This window comes from Solea senegalensis, linkage group LG19, assembly GCF_019176455.1.
Source record: "Solea senegalensis isolate Sse05_10M linkage group LG19, IFAPA_SoseM_1, whole genome shotgun sequence".
Lineage (NCBI taxonomy): Eukaryota > Metazoa > Chordata > Actinopteri > Pleuronectiformes > Soleidae > Solea > Solea senegalensis.
This window is the reverse complement of record NC_058038.1, coordinates 14,386,563-14,414,151: the sequence shown is the minus strand read 5'-3', so window position 1 is coordinate 14,414,151 and position 27,589 is coordinate 14,386,563. Positions and strand designations below refer to the sequence as shown.

The window sequence follows — 27,589 nt, the reverse complement described above, 5'->3', positions numbered from 1 at the left end:
GACTTTCTCTGAGTAAAGATCTGTTTTCATGTCTGAGAGTGATGCATTTTATGTCATTAGCAGGTGAGGTGGAAGAAGGACACAGCATGAGTGAAGTGAGGCAGCGTCACACAGAAGCACGATGGCTGAAAACACCAAGAAGAGTCCATGAAAAGTTTCAGAGGAGCATTCTACTGCTACAAATCACCCTCACAATCATATCTGGATCATAATCACAATTGTGGCTTGTCATGTATGTGACGGTCTGATGTTGAAAATGCACACAGCACCAACACAACACAAAGCACATCAAGCACTCCCTAAACCACTGCCTGTATGAGCCAGACACAACACATTTGCTGCTGTTCACTGTAGCTCTGAGTTTCATGGAAGCAATCTGAACGAGTTACACTGCATAAAAAACAAAAAACAAATAAACAAATAAACAATACAGACTGGAGGTTTAAAAGTGATCACACAGTGTTGGAAAACCATCATCAACTCCCTTTCTATTGTCCCCCTGTTGGTTTCCCACAATGGCAGAGATGAGACAATTTAAATCACCAAAGAACTGTTTTATTTCATATGTGCAGAGATTAACATTCACCTGGAGAAAAACTAAACATACTACCAAGAAGGTGTCTGTTGACCCTTTAAAAAGGTTATAATGAGAACATAAAAATGATAAACAAGATATTTTAAAAATATAAAATCTCATCCGTTACTGAATCTTTTTTGAGCATTGGGAGAAGGAGGAGTCAATGCAAATCACTATCTTGTCATTTCTATTTATCTGACTGCAAACTAAAGACAAAACCAAACAGACACAACGACAAACACCAGTGATGACTTTGGCTACATGGCTAACGTGTCTGTTGCTAACAGCTGTTTCTGGTGAATGCCACACTTCTGCACTCATCACTTTTGTCTGTTGAAGCTCATGTTTGTCTCTGGTCTAATCAAAATCAATGTTTTTCTTCAGGCATCTACAGTCAGACTCTGACTGAATCTGAACCAGTGGTAAAGCGGCCTGGAGAGTCCCACAAACTGACATGTACCTACGCTGGAATATCTGATAGTGATGCACGTATCAGCTGGGTCAGACAAGCTGAAGGAAAAGGCCTGGAATGGGTTGCCTACATTTCTGCTCCAAGTGGAAGCGACAAATATTATTCATCATCTGTCCAGAATCGCTTCACCATCTCCAGAGACAACGACATGGACCAGGTGTATCTGCACATGAACAGCCTGACAACTCAAGACTCTGCTGTTTATTATTGTGCTCGAGACCACGGTGACACATGAAGCCACAGAGCTGTACACAAACACTGCAGATGTGAGTCTGAGTATTCCCTAAATATCACCCATCCCCCACTCAAACTAGACACATGAAATACACACATTTCTTTGATAAAAGCAATACAGCTCTTTGGATTATATACATATACAGTATATATATATGACATAAATTTGAAATAAATAAATAAATAAATGGAGGCAATGGTAAGGGCATGCAAAAATGTAATAATTAGAAATATAACACATGCATACAGTTCATAAAAAGCTTTATATCACAATTACTATGCTTTAATATTGAATGTAAATCTGTAACGCTAACTAACATTTGAAAATAAAGTTTGGTGACAATGCTGACAATATAGGTCGTGTCACTCTCCAGTGCAGAAAATGGTCTTTGGTTTTTGAATTAGTGTTCATCACTGTGTACATATATGGGTATGTATGGGTATACACCCATACATTTCATACATTTCAATAAGTAACTGTACTATAAAGTAATTGTTATATAGCAATAATTATAAATTATCCATCCATTTTCTACCACTTTATCCTCCACATGAGGGTCACTGGAGCCAATCACAGCTGAAATAGGGCAAAAGGCGGGGTACACCCTGGACAGGTCGGTGATTTTCACTCTGTTCCTATAATAACTCTGAACACACTCTTTTATTGGCTCCAGTTACACCAACACTGATGCTTCACATATTTGACTCCATGCAAACTCAGTGATTTTCCTATAAAAAGTCAACATCAGACTGACAGTGGAGCTCACAGCACGTTAGATTCATCATAAACCATGTTTCCTGTAGCTCTGCTGCTGCTGCTGTTGGCAGCTGGATCCTGTGAGTCTCTCTAGATTTGTCAGAGTCAACAAATGTTTCTTTTACAGGAAAACTTGATCATTTATAACTCAACATTTGATTCTTTTAACAGGTGTGAAGGGTGAAACATTGACACAGCCAGCCTCTGTGACTGTGCAGCCAGGTCAACGTCTGACCATCACCTGTCAGGTCTCTTATTCTGTTAGTAGCTATTACACAGGTTGGATCAGGCAGCCTGCAGGGAAAGGACTGGAGTGGATTGTAGAGGGACGACGTGGATCCACCACTTACTACAAAGATTCACTGAAGAACAAATTCAGTATTGATGTACACACTTCCAGTAACAGGGTGACTCTGAATGGACAGAATATACAGCCTGAAGACACTGCAGTGTATTACTGTGCCAGAGACACAATGATACAAACCATCAGTAGACATGAACAAAAACCCCTCAGTGCCTGAACACTTGTAACATGAATCCACCAGAGGAGGAGCCTTCAGACCACTGATGATTTCACACCAGTTTACTGTTACTGCCTTAAAAGTTGACAAATTGTTCCTCATGTAAAATAATATTTATTCATGTCAGTTTAAACACACCAAACTTACAGTCACTACAATGTCATTGTATATATTTTTTTGTAATGTAAAAGGATTTTAAAATAATATGATATAACATAATATAATGGTTGAGGTATCTTTTCCTGAAACATTTAGAAATTGTTGTTTCTCTTTTGTATTATTATTGTTATTTTCCTCAGCTGTGAGTTACTGTTGTTGGGATTAGGGGCGTGATTAGGGTTATGAATTTAGAATATTAATAATTAATTCATTATGGAATAATTAATTTCTTATAAAAAGTTGAGTCAAACTCGAATCGGGGTACCACTCCTCTCAAACCGAGGAGAACAATCGGTTCTGAATGAACCATTAATTCATAACCTCCAAAAACAGTCTCATAAATTAAGCCGACTACCAAATTGGATGATGATTAATAATTAACTTAATAATTGATCAATCACAATACTACATCAATAGTTAGGTGAATTGAAGGATTGGAGTTCTACAGGGAAGAGGTTGGCAATATACACACTTGTGCAATATTAATCAGACCAGACTATATTTATATTATAAAACATTTATTAAAAAGACATCAAAGATTTGAACAAGAATATCTACTAAATGTAACTATATACAGTGTGTGTGTGTGTGTGAAAGAGAGAGAGTCTGTGTGTGTGCAGGTCAAATGGTCAAGTCAGATAGAGTTAGACTACAAATCAAGATGGCGGTTGACAAAGAAACTACAAGATGGCGGAATCAAAGATGGCTTCTTGACCGCATGGCTGCTGTGTTTCTTGGTTAACTACTTTTGTAAAGTGAGATGTCAGGTTAGATGAGAGGTTAGAAGCATGCACATCTAGAGCTGAAAGCTAAGGAGCATGGACATCACTAACATCATATTAACCTAAATCTAGACATTACAACAACACTTTGTGTGAGCAAGTAAGCTCGGTACAACATTTCATCTATGCTTAGCCAAGTAGTGTAATGCTATGCTAGGCCCAGTTACGTTACCAAGTCCTTAAAAGATGCAAAAGTGTCCTTTTGAGGTGCTGTCTGTTGGTCCAGGAACAGTAGATGGTTGACTGTGTTTCTGGTGTCTGTGGCTCAGGTTCCTCCTCACAAGTTAGCTAGTTGGAGCTAACTTGGCTCTGGATCCTTGGTTGATCCTTAGGCAGGCTCTGGTGTCGCTGCCTCTGATGGGAGCATAGCAGGCTGCTGTGAGCGGGCCTGCTCGAAGATCAGCAGAGAGGGTCTCTTGCTGCTGGAAGCTTGTTAAGCTCTGTGCTGAAGGGTCTTCAGTCGAAGAGCTGACGTCTGTGTCCTTCCTGAACCCAAAAGGGCAGGGGAGAGCAGAGGAGCCTGTGTCCTCCGGTGAGAAGAGCGAAGAGAAAGAAGGCGGGGAAACCTGGCTTTTGTATTGCCTGTTACATGGGGTCACATGTCATAAAGTGACCACTGAGGTGGGTTTCCCACTGATGTGTGGAAGATAAGGGATCTTTATTGACTGAGTTTTATGACACTCTTTGTCTTTGAGCAAGGGGTCATATGTTCTCCATCCAAGATGCATGTGACTCCATCTTGAATGAGCTGATCCCCAACACTGTCTAAATGATGTCACATCAAAGGTGATATCTCAGAAGAACTGAATCATGTGAACAAAGTATTATATTAGGACGAAAAAAATAAATGAAATGTTTCAAATAAAAGTAAGGTAACACATACATTAAGAAATAACACATATTGTATCATAAAAGTATAAAAACAAATGTTATCAGTTAGATATTAGGTTATAATCAAAAATAGTAACAAAAGCAAAATCTGAAACAGCACAAATTTAATCTACAAAAAACCTTCAGTTTTGGTGCAACTGTATTTTTTTCCTCCACAGAATTTGTTATTGATTCTAGAGCCTGACGCCATTTGGCCTTTGGGCACACCAGCTTCAGCAAAATTCAGTTTATTATATAGAGTGGTATTTTGATTCAGATAATACTAAAATTTGCCTATTTTTGTTGACTTTAGATACAAATTGAAATACAGAAAAATAAAGATATATTAACAGGATTAAACCTATGTGTTAGCATTAAAAAAAAATCACTCTGGAAAATGTAAATATTGAAGATTTAAGTTCCATTATTCATATAATAACAATTAGAGCACTGATCCTTGTTAGAGTTTTCAAATACTGAAAATTACACATTGTTTGAAAATATTAATATTTTCAGTGTTTTATTTAGCGCTATATCATTTACAACATAAGCAAAACTGACAGTTATTTTATCACTTTAAACACAGAGTAAATGTGTTTAAATAAGTTGAAGCAGAGGTGATTTTCACTCTGTTCCTATAATAACTCTGAACACACTCTTTTATTGGCTCCAGTTACACCAACACTGATGCTTCACATATTTGACTCTATGCAAACTCAGTGATCTTCCTATAAAAAGTCAACATCAGACTGACAGTGGAGCTCACAGCACGTTAGATTCATCATAAACCATGTTTCCTGTAGCTCTGCTGCTGCTGCTGTTGGCAGCTGGATCCTGTGAGTCTCTCTAGATTTGTCAGAGTCAACAAATGTTTCTTTTACAGGAAAACTTGATCATTTATAACTCAACATTTGATTCTTTTAACAGGTGTGAAGTGTGAATCATTGACACAGCCAGCCTCTGTGACTGTGCAGCCAGGTCAAAGTCTGACCATCACCTGTCAGGTCTCTTATTCTCTTGGCTCTTACACAGCTTGGATCAGGCAGCCTGCAGGGAAAGGACTGGAGTGGATTGGAATGAAAAACTCTTATGGAAACTCATACTACAAAGATTCACTGAAGAACAAATTCAGTATTGACTTAGACACTTCCAGCAAAACAGTGACTCTGAATGGACAGAATATGCAGCCTGAAGACACTGCAGTGTATTACTGTGCCAGACACACAATGATACAAACCATCAGTAGACATGAACAAAAACCCCTCAGTGCCTGAACACTTGTAACATGAATCCACCAGAGGAGGAGCCTTCAGACCACTGATGATTTCACACCAGTTTAATGTTATTGCCTTAAAGGTTCACAAATTGTTCCTAATGTAAAATAATAATATTTGTTTGTCCGATTAAACACACCACAATTACAGTCACTACAATGTCATTGTATATATCTTTTACAATGTATAACAATTTAAAAATAATATGATATAACTCAATATAATGTTGAGGTATATTTTCCAAAAACATTTAGAAATTGTTGTTTCTCTTTTGTATTATTATTGTTATTTGCCTCAGCTGTGAATTACTGTCTAAATGATAACACACCAAAGGTGATATCTCAGAAGAACTGAATCATGTGAACAAAGTATTATATTAGGATGAAAATAAATAAATAACAAATACATTCACTAATAACCCACATTGTATATTAAAAGAATGAAAACAAATTTTATTACTTAGATATTAGGTTGTAATCACAAAAGGTAACAAAAGCAATATCTGAAACAGCACAAAGTTAATCTATAAAAAAGTGTCTTGGATAAACCAGCTTCATGTTTTGGTGCAATTTTTTTTCACTTTCAATAAAAACTGAAATACAGAAAAAACAGACTTATTAGCAGAAAATTAATGCAACAGTGATATACTGAGCTCTCTGATAAAATGTGTTGACAGTAAAAGAAAATCACAAAAACAAACTTACATATTAAAGATTTAAGTTCCATTATTCATATAATAACAATGAGAGCATTGATTCTTGTTAGAGTTTTCAAATATTGAAACTTACACTTTGTTTGGAGATATTAATAGTTTCAGTGTGTTTTATTTAGAGCTATATCAGTTGCAACAAAGCAAAAATGACGGTTATTTTATCACTTTAAACACAGAGTAAATGTGTTTGAATAAGTTGAAGCAGAGGTGATTTTCACTCTGTTCCTATAATAACTCTGAACACACTCTTTTATTGGCTCCAGTTACACCAACACTGATGCTTCACATATTTGACTCTATGCAAACTCAGTGATCTTCCTATAAAAAGTCAACATCAGACTGACAGTGGAGCTCACAGCACGTTAGATTCATCATAAACCATGTTTCCTGTAGCTCTGCTGCTGCTGCTGTTGGCAGCTGGATCCTGTGAGTCTCTCTAGATTTGTCAGAGTCAACAAATGTTTCTTTTACAGGAAAACTTGATCATTTATAACTCAACATTTGATTCTTTTAACAGGTGTGAAGTGTCAAACATTGACACAGCCAGCCTCTGTGACTGTGCAGCCAGGTCAACGTCTGACCATCACCTGTCAGGTCTCTTATTCTATTAGTGACTATCACACAGCTTGGATCAGACAGCCTGCAGGGAAAGGACTGGAGTGGATTGGAATGAGACGCACTGGATACACATACTACAAAGATTCTCTGAAGAACAAATTCAGTATTGACTTAGACACTTCCAGCAAAACAGTGACTCTGAATGGACAGAATATGCAGCCTGAAGACACTGCAGTGTATTACTGTGCCAGACACACAATGATACAAACCATCAGTAGACATGAACAAAAACCCCTCAGTGCCTGAACACTTGTAACATGAATCCACCAGAGGAGGAGCCTTCAGACCACTGATGATTTCACACCAGTTTACTGTTAGTGTTGTGAGATGACAAACATATATTTTTATAAACAAAAAAAGAAACATTTGAATAAATTGTTGTTAACTTATTATTAATAAATAATAATTATAAATACTTTATTAATTTTAATAATAAAACTTATGTAAATAATATATGTTTTGTGGCAATTACAAAATTCATAAATTCAAAACTAAGGTTGTCCCACAGACTGACCTGCACATATTCTGGGTTTGGAGTCTTCTTGTTGCAAATGCAAGTGCTAACACTACACATACCCTGTGGCCCAATTAATAAATTAGATGAATTAGGAAAAGAGAATCTGGGCCATTCCATCATGCCTATAAGGTGAATATATGAGGTCATTATTGAGCTCATGTAACAACAAAACATAGTTTCTTCCTGCTTTTCTTTGTGCTGTTTTGCAAATACACATTTTTACAGCTGAGAGTGAAAAGGAAGTTAAAGACACTTTTCCGCTTAAATGTGCTTCATTTTATTTACCTATTTTTAAAAAATCTGGCAACCGACTTAAGCTATGTTTCAGCATAGATTTTCATTGGGATTGCAGCTGCTGTTTTAAGCACTGAAGGTCACTGTTGTACATATTGTAACATCGGTGCACACACAGCAGGCAGCAGACGTTTCTCTTTGAACAAGATGGCTTTTTATTCAACGTGCCAACGCAGACATGAACACGGGTTGTTGTTTTGGCCCCAACTCACGCCCCTCAGAAGATAAACACAACTTTCCAGAACCCCAGTCTCAGACACGGACAGACACTGCGCATGCGCATACTTGGAATCTCTCGCAAAAACCTTAAAGGAACAGTAACTGTGCACTTTTGTCAACACACACACATTGAAAATAAATCGTGCAACTAACACATCCCCTTCAGGATTGTTACAATATTTTACACACGTGACCTTGAACTGTGTAAAAACAACACCCACACTCAAACAGCATAAATGTACACAAGCACACACACACACATACACATTGTCATGTCCTGTGTTCAGTGTTAAGTCTGCGTCAGTTAGTTTAGTTTATGTGTACTCCTGGTTTTATTTTGGTGAAGGGTTTTTCTGTCTTCCTGTCTGCACTTCATCTGTCTCGTCTAGTCTGGTTGATTCCCTGATTGTCTGCACCTGGTGTTAATCAGTTCATGCTCCTTAAATACGCCCTCCTCCCTTTGTCCTGTGTCAGTGTGTCATGTATGTTTCCTCGTCCTGCACCTCATGGTTTCCCTTCTAGATTACCACGTCTGCTTCATCTTGTTCTCTGTGCCTGGCTCACTGTCGTCTGACCCTGTTTTGGATTTATTACCTGACCTTGAGTAAGACTTTGCTTTGTTAAAATGAACTATTTTGTTTAAAGTGAGATCTCTGCCTCCGCCTTGTGCATTTTGGTTTGTGTTTGAGTGCGTTGTGGGCATGTGTAACCAATTATATATGAGATTCCACTTGCTGTGTATTGGAAATGTATTTTTGGGAGTTTAGTGGCTCAATAGCGCCCTCCTTTAGTGGCAGTTGATGAATGCTCATTGCACGTTAGAAATGCTGCTAGTTAATGAGAGGTGCGTTCAAGGTGAGTTGCAAGTGCAGCAGTGCGTACAATTATTGTTGTGCTGCACGGGAGCCGTCTATCGAGCCTGTATGTGACCAGAACATATTCTGTTCCTGTCCAGAATAAACAATGTTCTGAACTGCAACACAAGCCTCCTGGCCATCATTTAACACAACGCAGAGTCGAGGGCTTGAACCAGCCAGCTACAACCAAGTGTGGTTGAGTTCGGTTACACGTGACACACATTATTGTTCTATAGAGGGCAGGGTTTGTTAATCAGTCGTTATCAAGCTTCTGCAGTGCTTTCTGATGAACTGACCATTTGAATCAGGTGTGTTGGAACCCTGCTATAGATGGCAGTTAAAGCTTTATTTTTCAGACAGTCATCTCACTTTACTCATCTTTGAACCACAAGAGCTTAATCCTAGACTAACTGCAAGTAACAATGACTGCACACTTTGGCAGTTCATAAAAACAAACAAATCGACTGGAGTTCAACTGAAGCAGAAAAGTGAAAGAGATGCTTTTGATGGTGCTTTAATTGCAGTGTCTCAAATAACAAATTCTTCTCCCACTTTATCCTCGACAGGGTCATGGGGGGTGTTGGTGCCAATCCCAGCTGACATAGGGCAAAAAGTGGGGTACATCCTGGTAGTCAGTCCATCACAGGGACACATAGAGACAAACAAGCGTCCACTCTCACGCTGACAAACAATTAAGAGTGTCCAATTCGCCTAATCCCAAAATCTGCATGTTTTTCAGTCTTAATATTAAAAAGTTCTTATTTGTCTCGTCTGTAAATTACTGTCTAAATGATATCGCACCAAAAGTGACAACTCAGAAGAAATGAAGATGAAGTATTTTGTTTAAAATATAAAATGAAGAATTACAATAGCATAAAATAAAGTAACATATAATTTTAAGAATCTTGTTTAGAAATATCATTCTTTTCAATACATTAGAGCAACATAATATACGGCAAAACTGACAGTTATTTTATCACTTTAAACACAGAGTAAATGTGTTTGAATAAGTTGAAGCAGAGGTGATTTTCACTCTGTTTCTATAATAACTCTGAACACACTCTTTTATTGGCTCCAGTTACACCAACACTGATGCTTCACATATTTGACTCTATGCAAACTCAGTGATCTTCCTATAAAAAGTCAACATCAGACTGACAGTGGAGCTCACAGCACGTTAGATTCATCATAAACCATGTTTCCTGTAGCTCTGCTGCTGCTGCTGTTGGCAGCTGGATCCTGTGAGTCTCTCTAGATTTGTCAGAGTCAACAAATGTTTCTTTTACAGGAAAACTTGATCATTTATAACTCAACATTTGATTCTTTTAACAGGTGTGAAGTGTGAAACATTGACACAGCCAGCCTCTGTGACTGTGCAGCCAGGTCAACGTCTGACCATCACCTGTCGGGTCTCTTATTCTGTTAGTAGCTATTCCACAGCTTGGATCAGGCAGCCTGCAGGGAAAGGACTGGAGTGGATTGCAACGGACAAAAATTATAAAGATTCACTGAAGCACAAATTCAGTACTGATGAAGACTCTTCTAGCAACACAGCGACTCTGAATGGACAGAATATGCAGCCTGAAGACACTGCAGTGTATTACTGTGCCAGAGACACAATGATACAAACCATCAGTAGACATGAACAAAAACCCCTCAGTGCCTGAACACTTGTAACATGAATCCACCAGAGGAGGAGCCTTCAGACCACTGATTTCACACCAGCTTACTGTTACTGCCTTAAAACTTCACAAATTACAGCAGGTGTATCTGCAGATGAACAGACTGAAAACTCTACGGTTTATTATTATGCTCGACAGCTACAGTGACAGTGACTGCAGTTGGTTCAAATTAAAGCTGTACAAGAATGTACAGTGTTTGTTTCACAGGGATGATACTTCCTGATAATGTATTGCAAAAGACACATATTGCATGAAAGACAAAAATGACTGTATCTCAGTAATACGTGCACACATCTGAATCACAAAAATAGATATAATTTGTAGAGAAATAGGTTTTTACACATACTGAACAATGTGTAATACACACAGTACATACAGTACATAAAAAGCTATATCATAATAACTATGCTATAATATTAAATGTAAACCTGTAATGCTAACTAACATTTTGTAAAGTTTGGCTTCATGCTAACTGCTGACAATATAGGTCTTGTCACTCTCCAGTGCAGGAAACGGTGTTTGGTTTTTGAATTAGTGTTCATCACTGTGTATGGTTGGGTGGCACTGAGATATACACCCACACACAAACCTGAGAACAAGTATTTTTCAACTCATCCTTTTGTCATTTCAAGAAAAGGTCCAGAACAAAATATATCATATTGGAATATGAGGTAACTACCATGTTTTAAAATTTGCTTTGCAGATTAATAGTTAAAAGGTAGTCGATTAATAGTTGTAAGTCATAGTTCTTGCACACAGGATTGTTTTCTTCCAGTAAAACCTAACTTTAAAAAGTGACTTGGAGTCAACATTGAAGACAAACTCACAGGATGAGGGCAGGAGAACTACTAGATACTGGAGTTCTTTGCATTTTGTACAAAAACTGACATTTATAAGGTTTAATCTGGCATTTTAGGTTTTTGTTCAAGCAGTGAATGGAGAGGCATCACTGTGACTATTTTGACTACTGGGGTCAGGGGACCGAAGTCACAGTACAGTCAGGTAAGCCACATTTTATCACTGAATTTGCAGTTTCCAGTTCTTAATTTCACTTAAAATGTCAATTCCAGTGTTTCAAATGTTTAAGATCTTATTTACATTTGTAAAGATCAGACTGAGGAGAGTAAACCGAGCTATGCTGCTGTTTCTTAGAAAGCATTTTGAAAACTTCCTTCTTGTTGTTTTCTCTTAATTTGCTCTTTTGATTTTAGCGGAAATATGATTGTTACTGATGAAAGTCTATGTATAATTATACGCCTATACTGTACCTGCATGTTTTTCATAAGAGGCCATTACATTGGTTTGGTTTATTTGTACATTTAGAAATAAATAAAACATCAGAGAAAAACAATGAATTAAAGTAGAACACATCGACGGATGAGGTAGAAACCCACTAAGGCCTTATTTTAAGACCTCACATATAAATGATTAAACACAATAACAGTACAAAAGTAAATTTGAAATTATCTAATGGAATCACTAGTTATCAGAGAATTTCTAAATTTAATTTGATGGAGAGAATAATGTTTGTTCCAAACAAGGAAACATTTAAATAAAATTTCCGAGCAAATACAGGTTTATTTTAATTTAAAACCACACAGCAGAGTGACTTGTGAAAGAGAACATTTCAGCATTGGAGGCCATATTCATTTAAAGATTTTTAGATTCGGAAGACTTGCTTTACATTTTTGAATTGTAATTGTTTTTTAGATCTAAAAGTCAAAGTAAATTCACAGTAAACTGATTTATTATTTTAAGACCTTGGTGGAATAAAATGTAATATTTACTCTGTGAGATGAACAGAAGAAAAGACAACCGTCAGAGTTAGATTTTTTTTTTTTCAAAATTCCTTATTAGGATTAGAGGATTAACTCTAAAAAAAATGTGTCCAGTATTGTAAAATACCTAGCAAAGAAAATGCCTTTATTACAACATTACATTTATTTATGTATTGGTTTGTCCATTTATGTGAAACACTGGGTCACCAAAATGTGATTCTTTTTTTTACGATAAGCACTTAAGTCTTTCTTTATTGCAGTCTTTTTTTTTCATCAAATCCAATCTTATAAAACTCTTACACAGAAGCGGCAACACCACCAACTCTCTTCCCATTGGTCCAGTGCCATTCTGGGTCCGAAGATACGCTCACTGTCGGCTGTCTTGCACATGGCTTCTTACCAAAGAGCATATCGTTCACGTGGAGTGACGACAGTGGGGCGAGTCTGACTTCAGTACCATATCCTCCAGCTCAGGCAAACAACAAATACATAGGAGTCAGTGTGCTCAATGTGTCCAAATCTGACTGGGATGCGAGGAAGTCTTTCACATGTTCAGTAACACATGCTGGATCTCCCCAAAGTCTGCAAGTACAAAGTATGTCATTATCAAGTCAATTAATCATTTACTAACGTGTGATAAAATGGTTCATATAATGTTTCTTTGGCTGTGGCGGTGACTGTTGTTTTTCTTGCTCTTACTAATTTACATGTATTTCCCCTTGACCAAGCATCTCTTCACTTATAGACGACATTAAATGTAAAAAGAAAATGTGACTCCTCTGTTTCCTCTACTGCTCTTAGGGTCTCTTCCCACTAAAGTGACTTTGCTCTCGGTGCCTGGTGATGACACCCAGACTCTGGTCTGCACAGTCGAAGACAGTGTTAAAGGAACGGTTCAATCATTTGAATGGAAAAAGAGCAACGTAGAGCTGAACGACTACTTCCACAGTCCCATCCAACAGGTTGGAAAGTTATATTCAGCTGTGAGTGTCCTGAAAGTCAAGAAGACAGACTGGGACAGTGAAGCTGTTTATAGCTGTAAGGTCACTTACAGAGGAACCGCATACATTAAAAAGGCCTCGAAAGGTACAGTGCTAACAGGATTATTGCTAAATAACAAACTTTGTTTCCAAGGAAATGATGGGGATGATATTCATTTCATTTGTTAAGTTTAGGCAGTGAGTAACATGTTAGTCAGTTTTGGTTTAGGCCTTAAAAAAACATGAAAATATTAAGGATTATCCTCAATGTTATTATTTTTACATTTGTGGTTGAGACATTAGGTCATAATAATTATTATAAACATTATCGCCATTGGTGATATCTCAGTATGCTGTCAAATTAAGTGGCATTGTAATTTCTGTGGCTTGAAATATAGTCACATAAAACAAGATATGCTGGATCTTGATGGGAGAAATGGCTGTAACCTCCCCTTTCTCTGCTTTTTAACCTCATTTAGCTCTGATCACAATGACCCTGACACCACCAAGTCCCAAAAGAATTTTCAGTGACAACGAGGCTAAGCTGGACTGTGTCGTCAATGGACAAGACAAGGTCACAGTTGATAAAACCGAAATCACATGGCAAATCAATGGCCAAAATGTGACTGATCACATTACTGAAGCAAGAAAGTCCGAAGGCAGACAATACAGCAAAATCAGCACAATGACTCGTAATTACACGGAATGGCAGAATGTCAACAACGTGCGCTGTTCTGCTCATGGAGAAGATATGACTCCAGTCATTCAAGATCTGACTGTCCAAAAAGGAGGTATATTACAAAGTGATGGCTTGTAGAAGGGTAATGTGTGAATGCAGTGGGAGCAATTTCTATTTTATAAAGCCCCCTGGTAAACCAAATGCTTCTTTTCAGATGGAAGACAACCAAAGGTGACGGTGCACATGCTTCCTGACAAAAGCATCAACCAAGGAGACTCGGTGGAGGTCACCATGATGTGTCTGGTCTCCAGTCCAGTGCTGGCGGATTACTACATCACATGGTCTGATGATGCGGGACAACAATTTGGCAACTATGCTGATGGCATCAACTTCCCCTTGCAGAAGACAATGGATGGCTACATGGTAGCAAGTGTTTACACCACCACCAGGAAGAAGTGGGAACAGCAGACCATTTTCTACTGCAATGTCTGGCCCGCTGGCAGCAATGGGTCCATGAAGCCAGTGGGAGTATCTAAGAATATGGGTAACTCCATTGAATGTGACAAATAGCTGATTCAGTGTTAACGTTTGTGCTACAATGTTGTTCTGTCTGTCTCTGTGTGTTTGATTGTGTGTGTTTGTACACCCTGCCATGGAAATCTGTGTCCTCTGTAATGTCATCAGTTGTTGTGATTGTACAAATACGAGTCAACCTGTCAGTTCAGTTTTGTTTGTCCTCAAATTGTGTATGTATGTCACATTGTCCAACAGCTTGACAAGTGTGCTGACTGTTTTAAATAAATGTTGCTTGGAGAGACGTTGTTACATGTTCGTGAATGACTTCAATATTTTTCAAAACACAATGACAATGAATCACTTTACATGAGTAGTTAGCAACGAGGCCTCAGTTAAGTAGTTTGCTGTGCCACTGTTGTTGATAAAACGTCAACACGTGACAGTCATGACAGAGTGAATCAAAGCTAAAATCCACTTGAGAAAGACACTGATGTTTATGAGTTATATGCACACACATATACACATGCAAACACCTATCCTCTAACCACTTATACTTTCCTGTTCTTAGATTTGTCATCAGAGTCAGATCTGAATTTGCCTCTGAGCTGCTCAGAAGACCACACTGAGGAGGATGAATTCAGCAGTCTGTGGTCCACAACCTGCTCCTTTATATTTCTCTTCATATCCTCTCTCTTCTATAACATGATATTCAGCTTGGTCAAGGTAAACATGCAGGCTCTCCATGATTTTAGTAAGTTCTACAGACTGTATAAGGTATCACTCAGGACAAACACATCTGCTGGAAATCACAAGAACCCTGTAAAAAAGAATTTACAGGGTTCACTAAAATTTACAGGAACACTATGATGCATGAAACAGACCTGAACCCACAAAACAAAAAACAGTGACACGCACAGTTATTCTGCTGACTAAAACTATACTGTACTGAAGACACAGAGGGCATTTAATTGTCCAGTCTCCAACTGAATATCTATATTAATACACTACATACATGCATATATATGTCATTTCAATATCTGAAACTTTCTTGTTTTGTGTTTTTCAGGTGAAGAGGAAATAAATGACGTTACGGATACACAACACTGTTCCTTTCTGTTAAATATATCTTGAAACAAGTACATAACAAAAATTCCGTTGTATGTCAAAATCACAAATGCTTAGTGCTACACATTTTTTTATTGTAGTGTATGATTTAATTTCCTCACAATGTAAATAAGAAATTTTATTGTTTCATTGCTAGACAAAATAAAATCTTTGTTCTTCATATTTCTCCATTTTGTTGATTATTAAGTCAGTGTATGTGGTATTTAAGAAAGACATTATTTAATTTTTAGTAATAGCATTTACCCCCTCCCCTGCATCTCCTTCTGCTCTTGGATCCACTTCTGCACTCTCACCCAATATCAGTCCACTGGTCTTATCTAGTGGACCTCTGTCCAAGACTACTTTTATGTACCTTATTCCTCTTTTGTAAGTTGCTTTGGATGAAAGTGTCTGCTAAATGGTTAAATGTAAATGTAAATGTAGTGGGGGTTTATTTGTCATATAAGTCACACAGTGATCTAAGAAAGGGAACCACTTTCTGTCAACACACCATGAACTTTTGTTATCAGTTAAACCCGGCTGCTTTTCAGTTTCTTGATGTGTCTAAACTTAGAATCATTAGAGAGCCACAACTCGCATCCTCTGTGCTTGTGGGATTACACCTGCTGCAGTGAAACTGTAGAAACGGTCAGAAATAAACTTCCTCGAAGCAAGCAACAGACACAGTGATGCTTCTGCCATGCTGTAGATTTGCATATCAGCATCTGGATATGAAATAGCTCACATTCAAGCTCCAGTGACGCCTCCTCAGAATACAATGAAAAAAAAATCTGTAATTTGTGCTCATGCTCATGATCTGTGCCACATGAGCACTGACCCATGGTAATTTGCCATGGGAATAATACACAACTCCTAATGAAGACATCCTGGGGGTGTGGTGTTTATAGGTCACATATCCAGTCTTCAGTCATTCATTAGAATCAGTTAATTAAAAATATGTGATGGCACGCAGTCTGACAATGTCACGCATAGTACCTACTCAGCTCGCTGCAACCTTACCAGAGCAGGTACTAAAAAAAGGTACCTGGTACCAGATACTATGCTAGTGGAAACGCAACTTAACCGTGCCGTGCCGTGGTAAGGCGAGGCGAGGCGGTGGAAACACGCCATAAGACTTGAGATAGCGTATCTGGCCCAGATGCCTGTTCGCCTTGGTATCTAGGGAAGGAACCTTGAAAGTTGGTGTCTTATCCTAAGTTAAGGCTGTTAATATCGTAGACCATGAAAGTTGCCTAAAGGTTAGAATCTTCTCTCACTGAGGGTACCACAAAAATACATTTTTAAAAGCAATCGGAGGACCAACACATTTACTTTTCATAATTGAGTTTTAACATGATATACCATATCGGTAACACTTTAAATTAGGGAACACATATTCATCATTAATTAGTTGCTGATTAGCATGCATTGGCTCATAATTAGTCAATATTAAGTACTTATGAATGTCTTATTCTGCATGGCCTTATTATACATCCAGTAAACCATTAACTAAGAGTTTTTCCTCAATAACCTGAGAATTATTGCTTATTAGTAATAAGTAAGGAAGTTGTTGTAGATGAATTATAATCTCAATGTGCTTTGCTTAGTATGGACTTTATAAGATATGCATGCAAATAAGAAACTAATTAATGGTGAATATGTGGTCCCTAATCTAAAGTGTTATCAATTATATCTATTGAAATATCTATTTCAAAACTTTTGTCTGTTATGTCATCATTTGATTTTGCATGTACAGTGCTTAACAAATGTATTAGACCACCACCCAATGTAAGGTTTGTGCCATAGCTGCCCTTTTTTTTTTTGTTTCTTTAATGGTTAATACACCAGTATGTAAAACAATACTTTAACAAAAATGATGTTTTTTTAATGCTAAAAAATAATTATCATTATTGTTATTGTTGTTCCATTAATTTTAAAATGTACTGTTTCACAAATTAGACTCACATTCGGGTATAAAAAGGTGAATTCAGTTTATTTGCCAAATAAATAACAATAACATTTTTAGTTTTAAACAAGATTTCTAAAATATTAAATAATGTTATGACAGGTGGTCAAATCAATTTCTTACACTCTGTATGTACAGTATGACACTTGAGGTGAAAAGTACGCTTGTGCTGCCATCTATGGGTTTTTACGTGTGCTGTAAATTGTCACTGCTCTGTGAAATGCAGCATAGATACATAGTCACAGCTGGGTGACACGGCAAATAAATGATGGTATACTGTAGATACACAACACAGCACAGACAATTCTATGTGTTCTTCCTTTGAACTATATTACAAGTATATAACCAAATCCTATAAAGAATTAAGAACTATTGCAATTCCTGGTTAATTTTCTCACCTCACGTACATTTCAAGAACACAAATGTTTTATTTCAAAGTAGGATTACATTTTCTTATAATGTAAACAATACATTGTACTGTATAGCAAAATATGTCATTGTTTCACACATTAAAATCTATATACATTTGGAGCTGATACAGTGTGAAATAGGTCAATGCTGATGCTACAATTTAAGTACAACAATTCATTACACGATTATATGAACTCACAGTAGCAATGCTTGACAACAGCCATTAAGCCCTGTCTGCTCTGCGTTTATTTTCATGAAATGTTTTCGGTATTTTGCACAAAACTGCAATTAATTAGTTACTTCATTAGTCACTCCATTAGTTGCCATTTATTAATTTACAAACATAATATATCTCCATTTAGTTGTCATGACCAAGTTTAAAATAAATAAATAAATAAATAAATAAATAAATAAATAAATGATGAAAGTGTACTAAGGTTTTGGGAAGTGCTTTTTTCACTGTGCTTACTATAGTGGTTACAGTTATAGCACTGTGTTACACACCATTACATAAACCCTGCTGTGAAAACGCGTCTCGACTTGTCCTGTGAATATGAAGAAAGCATAGTTTTTTTTTTAATATCTAAAATACCATGAAGAAAAAGTAGACTGGCTGATTCTGGTGCTTCCTGTGCAAGGGTTTTTGTATGAGTGTGTGGCACAGTGATAACTGGGACCCACAGTGATAAACTGTTGAGCAAAAACCTCTCCTGTACTAAAGCATTACGTCCCTGCACTCGGCTTCAGTAAAATCCCCAGACTGACATTCAATATCATACAGGGAAATGTAATTTGTGCTTGGGTATCTTTATTTTCAGTTTTATCCTGAACAAACAAGAAAAAATGGAACAACCCAAAACCATTTTTTTGTACACTACCAAGATTATGGGTATATATATAGTTTAATTATTAAGCCCTTTTCATGACCGTGCAGCCCAAATAAAAGAAATAAAAAAAAAATGCAATGAATGAAAGACAAATTTTGATCAGCAATCCACAATTTAAATACGGACACACATTCTGACCACAGAGATTGACACTATCAGACAGAGGTTTTTGTATGAGTATGAACTGCTGTGTATGGAGTAGCAGCCACAGTGATATATGGCCATACAAAAAGTACCACTGCACTGCAGGGGACACACACTCAGAGTCACTCCGTGTCAGTGCCATTGATTGTGATTCACATCCCCAACCTTCAAATGAGAAAATGACCTGCTATATCCACTGAGCCACAGCAAAAGGAGTTGCAGATCAAGTGGAAACAAGCAAATAAGTCAACATTTGAATGTTACCAATCACAGCAGCAAAAGCAACCTGTTCAATGGGGCTGTTTTGCACAATTTAGGACGAGGTTCTGTCTTTCAGTTTATCCTGAAACATAAAATCTTCATTATTCTTCTGTGAATTTTTAAGAAATAAAGCACTTGTAATAATGGATTGTATTAGCACAACACAGTGAAATAAAACAAATAGAGCAAAAATGTATGAAAGCCAAATTTTGATGAGGAATCGACAATGTAAACACAGAAACACCTACTGACCACAGAGATTGACACAGGCAGAGGTTTTTGTATGAGTATGTACAGCTGTGTATATACGGGGGGCACAGTGATATATGGCAATGCAAAAACTGTCGCTGCACTGCAGGAGTCACTCAGTATGACTTTCAATTTGAGCATCTCTAGTGAATGTAAATGCTAAATTGTTTGTTTTTTCTTTTCTTTTTTTCAGACAACTTTTTATATTGGATTCCTGTAAGGATGAGGAGGGTTTAAATGAAAATGTTAACGAGTGTTTCACAGACAGTCCCCTTTAAATGATGTAATGATCATCCACTCTATAAGGGTATTAAAATATCCCTCATTGTTACCCTTTTATTCATAATTCACTCTTTGTTTGAAAACCAATTAGTTTAATTATACAATGCAGGTTCTGAGCCTTCCAGGTCATATCTTCAAGAGAAATAGGCAGACACAAGCAAGTCATATTATGATAAATCTATACACTCTTGAACATGGTGATATCACAGTGCAGTCTATTATCATGACCACAGTCAAGTCAAGTCAACTTTATTTATACATGCTATAACAAAAACCTGCCACTGGGAAATTAAATGCTGCGTATTTTGTAGTAGAAAAAAAAAAGGTTATCGCACAGCTTGTGTTTGGGTTAGTATATCACAGAAAAGAAAAAAAGTAGTAGTAATAATAATGATAAAATAAATAGAATAAAATTATACAAGATGGAAGGGTTTATTAAGATTCAATAATCTTAATTGTGAAACAGCTGCTGCTGAGTGCAAAAACCGACTCTATCAGGCAGAGGTTTTTGTATGAGTATGAACTGCTGTGTACTTGGGTAGCAGCCACAGTGATATATGGCAATACAAAAACTATCACTGCACTGCAGGACCTTCCAACCTTCACATGAGAAAATGACCTGCTATAGCCACTGAGCCACAGCAGAAGGAGTTTACAGATCAAGTGGAAACAAGCAAATAAGTCAACATTGGAATGTTACCAATCACTGCAGCCAAAGCAACCTGTTCAATGGGGCTGTTAGACGAGGTTCTGTCTTTCAGTTTATCCTGAATCTTCATTATTTATCTGTCATGCATTGTATTAACAAATGTTATACATTTCTATCATATGACAGAGAACAAACTGTTTTTTTAAAGAAATTAAACATTTGTAATAATGGATTGTATTTGCATAACACAGTCAAATGAAACAAACAGAGCAACAATGTATGAAAGCCAAATTTTGATGAGGAATCCACAATTTAAATATGGAAACACCTACTGACCACAGAGATTGACACAATCAGGTGGAGGTTTTTGTATGAGTATGAACTGCTGTGTATACTTGGGGGGTACCCACAGTGATATATGGCAATGCAAAAACTGTCGCTGCACTGCAGGACACACACACACACACAGAGTCACTCAGTATGACTTCCAGTTACAGGATAACCTACAGTGAGTCACAGCAAATGAGTTACAAATCGCTGCAGCACAAGCAACCTGAAGTTCAACATGGCATTTAGACACTAAATAAAGTTGATACCATTAAACCAATCAACAAAGAGGAGACTCCTTCATTCACATTGACCCTAAGACATACAATCTTAATTATGTAATGCATTTTAGAAACTGAAAAACAACAAAGATTTGGCGTCTGTCCATTTACATTGTGGGGTTTAATAGAATATATTGGAAATGTGAGTTAAAAGTGATTACTTGAGAATCCAATGAGTATTTGTACTGTCATCTAAAGGAACCACTATTTGTAACCTTTTGAACTGAAATGCTAATGCTCGTTTGCCTTCGGTTGTAATCAGTATATAACGACAAAATGAAAATGTGTGAAGCCTGTGGTCATCAATATCTTTACTGGGTAATATTTATGTAATCCAGAGGAAACAAGCTCTAACACAACAGGTGCTTCCTCGGCCAGTTTAAAAAACTGCAAACTTCCGACTTGAAAAAGAGGCTCAGTCACCAGCATTCATAACTTTCTTCATGTTTTATATGTTTTGAACTTTGAGTTCAACAATTGCTGCACTGACTGGACAAATACCTCTAAGTGAAGCCCTTTCAAGAATTGGTCATCTTTGATTTCTTGCTTGGTTTGGCAACAGAGGTTGAAGGAAGGATGTTATGGCTGGAGTTTTCTGTGACCTGGTTGTTTCTATTTCCACATTCACCACTTGACTGAAAACCAATTAGTGTAATTATACAATGCAGGGCGTCTATGAAGGGTTCTCAGCCTTCCTGGTCATATCTTTAAGATAAGTCAGCAAACTTATGCAAGTCCTATTACAATAAATCCATACAGTGAAGTTTTTGTATATGGTGGTATCACAGTGGAGTTTATTATCATCACAGTGGAGACTACTATCATGACCACAGTTGAGTCAACTTTATTCATATAGCCCAACATCAACCAACAGCCATACATAAACCTATAACAGCTATAACAAAAACCTGCCACTGGGAAATGAACAAAATTAACAGAATCAAAATATAAAAAAAGGAAAGGGTTTATTATGCTTCAATAATCTTAATAGTGAAATAGCTGCGGCTATAGTACAAAAACTGACTCTATCTGGTAGAGGTTTTTGTATGAGTATAAACTGCTGTGTATGGGGGGTTGGGGTGGCACAGTGATATATGGCAATACAAAAACTATCACTGCACGGCAGAACAGAAAATGACCTGCTATATCCACTGAGCCACAGCAAAAGGAGTTGCAGATCAAGTGGAAACAAGCAAATAAGTCAACATTTGAATGTTACCAATCACTGCAGCAAAAGCAACCTGTTCAATGGGGCTGTTACACACAAAAGCCAAGTGGATACGATTTGCACAATTTAACCCTTGGATGCATGACCTACCAATACCTACATTCTTCCATGAGTGGGGTCAAAAATGACCCAGAATCAATGCGTTTTTGCAATAAGACATTTCTTTAATTTTGGTTAAAGATGATGATTTTCATTATATTTTGGTCAACAAAAGAGTGATTTATACTTAGGCTAACCCTTTTTTTACTGACAGTAACAGAGATGATAAGAGTAGATTCCATAAGAAATGTTTTAATGTTTTTTCAAAAGTGAGGTAGTGATGCAAAAACTGCAATTTGTGAAATTGATAAAAAAAAAAGGTAAAGATGCAAATGCCCTCATGTCACAAACATGATTTCAAAGATTTAAGAAGAGATTCTGTCTTCATAATTCCTGTCATGCGTTGTGTTGTGAAATTACATTACATGTCATTTAACAGACGCTTTTATCCAAAGCGACTTACAATAAGTGCATTTAAACATTTGGGTACAAATTAGAGCTAGAAGTAAGTAAGAGCTTCAAGTAAACCAAACTATGAAGTGCTAGTCATAAGTGCGATGTATATGTTTTTCTTTTTAGTTTTTTTTTTTTTTGTCGTCGTCTAAGTTGAGGTAGAGTCGGAAGGAATGTGTTTTTAGTCGGCGGTGGAAGACGTGGAGGCTTTCCGCTGTCCAGATGTCGATGGGGAGCTTTTGTAACCTTTTTAATATATGACCTGAAATGCTGTTAGTTTGTCTTCGGTTGTAATCAGTACATAACGACAGAAATATCTTTACTGGGTAATATTTATGTAATCCAGAGGAAACAAGTTTGACCACAACAGGTGCTTCCTCAGCCAGTGTAAAAAACTGAAACTTCCGACTTGAAAAAGAGGCTCAGTCACCAGCACTAATAACTTTCTTCATGCTTTATGTGTTTTACTCAGTGTTTGACTTCAACGATTTAGTTCTGACAGAAAACAACTGTTAATGCCTTTTCATCTTGCTGCACTGACTGGACAAGTACCTTTAAGTGAAGCCCTTTAAAAATGCGCAGACATTAAAACAATTATTGTTGAATGATATGCACATCGTGTAATTATAGCAACCCGTAATGCTAAACTGCACTTCATTTATAAGCATATAATTATAACAATATTCATTCTTTACTTGGGAGCAGTAAGCGGGAAAGATTGAACCCTTTCAGGTGTTAAAGCTGGTGTTTCTTATTCAAAGAAAGCAAGAGCTGGCAGTATTTTTGAAAAACTATAACCTTCATATCCTACACCATTGCTGAAAAGCATGACCAATATTTACCCGGGTTTGGCCTTGTTTGTTTCCTTAAAATATTCCGTGCAAAATTAGTCATCATTTGTTTTCTTGGTTGGAGGAAGGACAAGTTATGGCTGGAGTTTCTCTGCCATTTTCTGTGACTTGCTGTCTGGTTGTTTCTGTTTCCACATTTCAGGTGTAACGTCGAGTTCTGTATGTCAAGCCTGCCCGAGAGTGTGCCGTCCACTTGCAGACAGGCAGGCCTGGTAAAGATAATTCATAATTCACTCAAGGTCTATGAAGGTTCTTACCCTTCCAGCTCATATCTTCAAGAGAAATAGGCAAACTCATGCAAGTCCGATTAAGATAAATCTTTACACTCTTGAATATAAGCAGGGAAATGTTTTGTATATCACAGGTATCACATTGGATTCTACTATCATCACAGTGGAGTCTACTATCATGACCACAGTCGAGTCAACTTTATTTATGCAGCCCGACATCAATCAACAGTCATACATGCTAAAACAAAAACCTGCCACTGGGAAAGTAAATGCTGTTTAAGTTACCATACGGATTGTGTTTGCGTTAGGATATCACAAGTTAAAAAAAAACTATGTATATATATTTATATATATATATATATATAATATACATACAGAATAAAAATATACAAGATGAAAGGGTTTATGTACGATTCAATAATCTTAATCGTGAAACAGCTGCTGCTGAGTACAAAAACTAACTCTATCAGGCAGAGGTTTTTGTATGAGTATGAACTGCTGTGTATGGAGTGGGCTGGGCACAGTGATATATGGCAATACAAAAACTACCACTGCACTTCTCGGCAAGTTCTGCGTGCTTGCCCAGAATAGCATGCATCTGACCTGAATCCACACAGCTGGAGTGCAAACCATCGGACATCGACAACCTCATACTTGTTATGGCAATACTTTTTGTGAGACTTTTGGGATTTATTAGTGATGATAAGTTATCCAAGGACAGCAGTTACTTAGCGACTAGTAACTTTCTGAAGCTAGTTTTACAGTTGCTGAGATTTGCATCCCCCATTTTATTTAGCCGGGAACCTTGTTACACATTTTAAATTTACTCTCTCACGCAAGAAGACATCCATATAGAACATGTGTGGAGACTGGTTAAGGTCATGTGTTTTTGTTTTTGGTCTTCCTGTTTTATTTTGTAAAACTTACCCGTTCCTCTCGTTTCAGGTGTCTTGACTTCCTGCCCTCATGTTAGCCTGTGTGCTGATTTGCAGCAGCCCCGTCCTGATTGTTTTCACCTGTGTCTTTGTCTTCCCCTTCCCTTGTGTGTTTGAGTCTTGTGCTTGGTGTTTGTCCACTCACACCTTCAAACTACTGTATTGCCATGAACCTTTCTACCAGGTATTTACGATGATAATGATGTCTCTGTGCTTTTATAAGTCAACTTCAACCTGCTGCTGTTCTTCAGACGTTTGAGCTCAACGTCCCCAACACACAAATTTTTTCTGCTTAGGACGCTGTTTTCTCGGCTTCTTGTCTTTGAGGAAAATATAATTTTCTTTACAAGCTTTTTACAAGTAGGTAGTCTGTTGAAGAATAATTAAGATAATTATGTTTTTCGATGAAATATCTAAGATGTTTAAAGATTTTAATAAAAAATAAAAAAAACCCAAAGGGAGGTGAATCCATGAACATATCACAGTCTTTTGCTGCTTTCACACAGCTTGTGCTGCGTGGTTGAGTGTTAGTTTTAAGCAGTTTATTGCAGATAAGACTAGATTTGTTTCCCCCCCAATGTTGAGGGATTTAATGGAAAACTATATTTGTTTTCAGGGGAATGTTGGTTTATATACTTTTTTTTTTTCCTGTTGTGTGGACTATACATGGTATGTGTGTGTGTTTACCCCATTCCCCTTTGACTGAAAAGGGATTTGTCCCTTTACCATAGTCGGATTGAACTGGTCTCTCACCTTCTGTAACCTGACCACTGATCTGAAACGGGTGTTCTTATATAAAGTGTAAATGTACAATTATCTGCCCAAAAAAACCTCGCGTTCAGTGCTCAGGTCATGGATTGTGACACGGATCTTTGTTTGTCAGTAGTTCTTTGTTCTAGTTTTTTTTTTCATCCTGTTTTGCCTTGCCCTTGTGCATAAAATTTGAGTTTATTGAATCTATCTCTGTGTGGTGAGTCGTGCATTTGAGTCCCAGCCTTAGATTCCTGTCAACATGAGCACAAAACAAAATAAGCACGTAAAGCATTTTTTGACATAACTAGTTTTACAGCTGATATTTTCATAACCAGGAAGTGTGTTACTTATGTAAAATTAACTCTCATATGCAAGAAGGCATCCAAATATAACTTGAGCACCACCATTTCATCCCAAATACTTTACAAAATAAAATAAACAGGGGGTGCATTTTTCGGCAGAGCTGGTTTTACAGCTGCCGAGATTTGCATCCGCCCTTTTTATTTCGCCAGGAAGCTTGTTAAACATGTGAAATTAACTCTTACATATAAGAAGACATCCATATATAACATGAGCACCACCATTTCATCCCAAATACTACACAAAATAAAACAAACATGTGGAGCATTATTTGACAGATCTAGTTTTACAGCTGCCGATATTTTCATCCCCCATTTTATTTAAAAAGGATCATTTTACACATGTGATATTAACTCTCATCTGCAAGAAGACATTTAAATATAACTCAAGCAACACTGTTTTATCACAGATGGTCTAGAAAAAAGATAAGCAGGGGGTGCATTTTCCAGCAGAGTTTGTTTTATTGCTGCCGAGATTTGCATCCCCCATTTTATTTAGCCAGAGAACTTGTTACATGTGTGAAATTTATTCTCATATGCAATAAGACATCCATATATAACATATAACAAAGGGGGGGGAGTGTACAGATGCCGCAGTAATGGTCATCACATTTTCACGTGGTTGGTTTAGAGACGAACAATTCTCTTTCTGTTTTAAGGAACTAAACTAAACCATTAGTAGACAGACAGCAGCCAGGTGATGATGGGTCAATTTACAGTGTCTATACCCAATTGAAGTAAAATGTATTCTCTCTCTCGCTCTGTGTGTGTGTGTGTGTGTGTGTACTTGTAATTTATATCTTTGTGAGTATTAAATAAATACCAAGGTTAGGTAATATGGTTCATTAAAATAGCAATTGTAAAAGGTCAAATGTACAAAGACTGTGATTGATTTAAATCTAAACAAGACTTTGTAGCACAAATCTCTCTCTGTATCAAACTTAATTCTAATACATTGGAATCTGATATATCTTATTGTGTGTGATCTTGTGTGATGCTGCAGGAATTGGAGCTGACAGGAGGGTCGAATAAAAAGAGGAAGTGTCAACTTACCATTGGCAAACACCCATAATTTTATATAACTCAGACCTCAGGAAGTGTGGAACATCTCAAGGGAGAGGGTTAATAAATAATTCAGTTGCCACTGCTTTGTCAGTGAAACCTGTTTATGCTTCTCGGTTCAAACTGCATTTTAAATATTTGTACTAGGAAAAACATTGTATGACACCACTGTGCTACTACGGTTACTTTGACTACTGGGGAAAAGGGACACAAGTCACAGTTACTTCTGGTAAGTAATGATCTAATATGATTTCTGGTTTATTACATTTACGTTGGCTAGAACTGACCTGAAACTGTAGTAATCTGCAGGAAAACACAAATGATCATATTACATTTTAGGTAAGCTATAAAAAGAACTTTATCCGTTCTTATTGTCAGAATTTGTGCTGTAAAATGTTTTTGTACTAAAGTGTTGCTGAAACATGTTACTGTGACGATTACTTTGACTACTGGGGAAAAGGCACAATGGTGACCGTCACATCAGGTAAATGAAACCTTTTCATACGAATCAATGTTGGTCAACAATTTTAAATCTAAGTTTTATCTTCTTTATGGTGATAGTTTTTGTATGTTGAGTGTGTTGGTGTACTATACTGTGATTGGTACTTTGACTACTGGGG

General features: G+C 37.1%; 1 protein-coding gene and 2 gene segments (V, D, J or C); all 3 read left to right on the top strand.

The window, feature by feature from the left end:
* The window catches only part of ighd (immunoglobulin heavy constant delta), a 39,025-nt gene that overhangs the window by 725 nt on the left and 10,711 nt on the right, over positions 1 to 27,589 (top strand). For 2 of the 9 annotated variants that reach the window (XM_044051098.1, XM_044051096.1), the window contains exon 3: positions 19,576 to 19,586. In XM_044051098.1, coding sequence (XP_043907033.1) covers positions 19,576 to 19,586 — 11 coding nt within the window. Of the gene's footprint in view, positions 1 to 10,217; positions 10,479 to 19,059; positions 19,072 to 19,575; positions 19,587 to 20,332; positions 20,348 to 20,841; positions 20,858 to 24,364; positions 24,381 to 27,145; positions 27,199 to 27,589 lie in introns of those variants that run through there. The other 7 variants (XM_044051103.1, XM_044051102.1, XM_044051104.1 and 4 more) reach the window with 7 other exon arrangements.
* Positions 821 to 27,450, top strand: LOC122785364. The segment is given in 4 exon segments: positions 821 to 873; positions 962 to 1,265; positions 19,575 to 19,587; positions 27,404 to 27,450. Coding segments are annotated over 4 exon segments (378 nt in total).
* LOC122785350 lies at positions 10,529 to 15,785 on the top strand. The segment is given in 7 exon segments: positions 10,529 to 11,547; positions 12,628 to 12,918; positions 13,125 to 13,409; positions 13,783 to 14,094; positions 14,197 to 14,526; positions 15,067 to 15,221; positions 15,565 to 15,785. Coding segments are annotated over 7 exon segments (1,455 nt in total).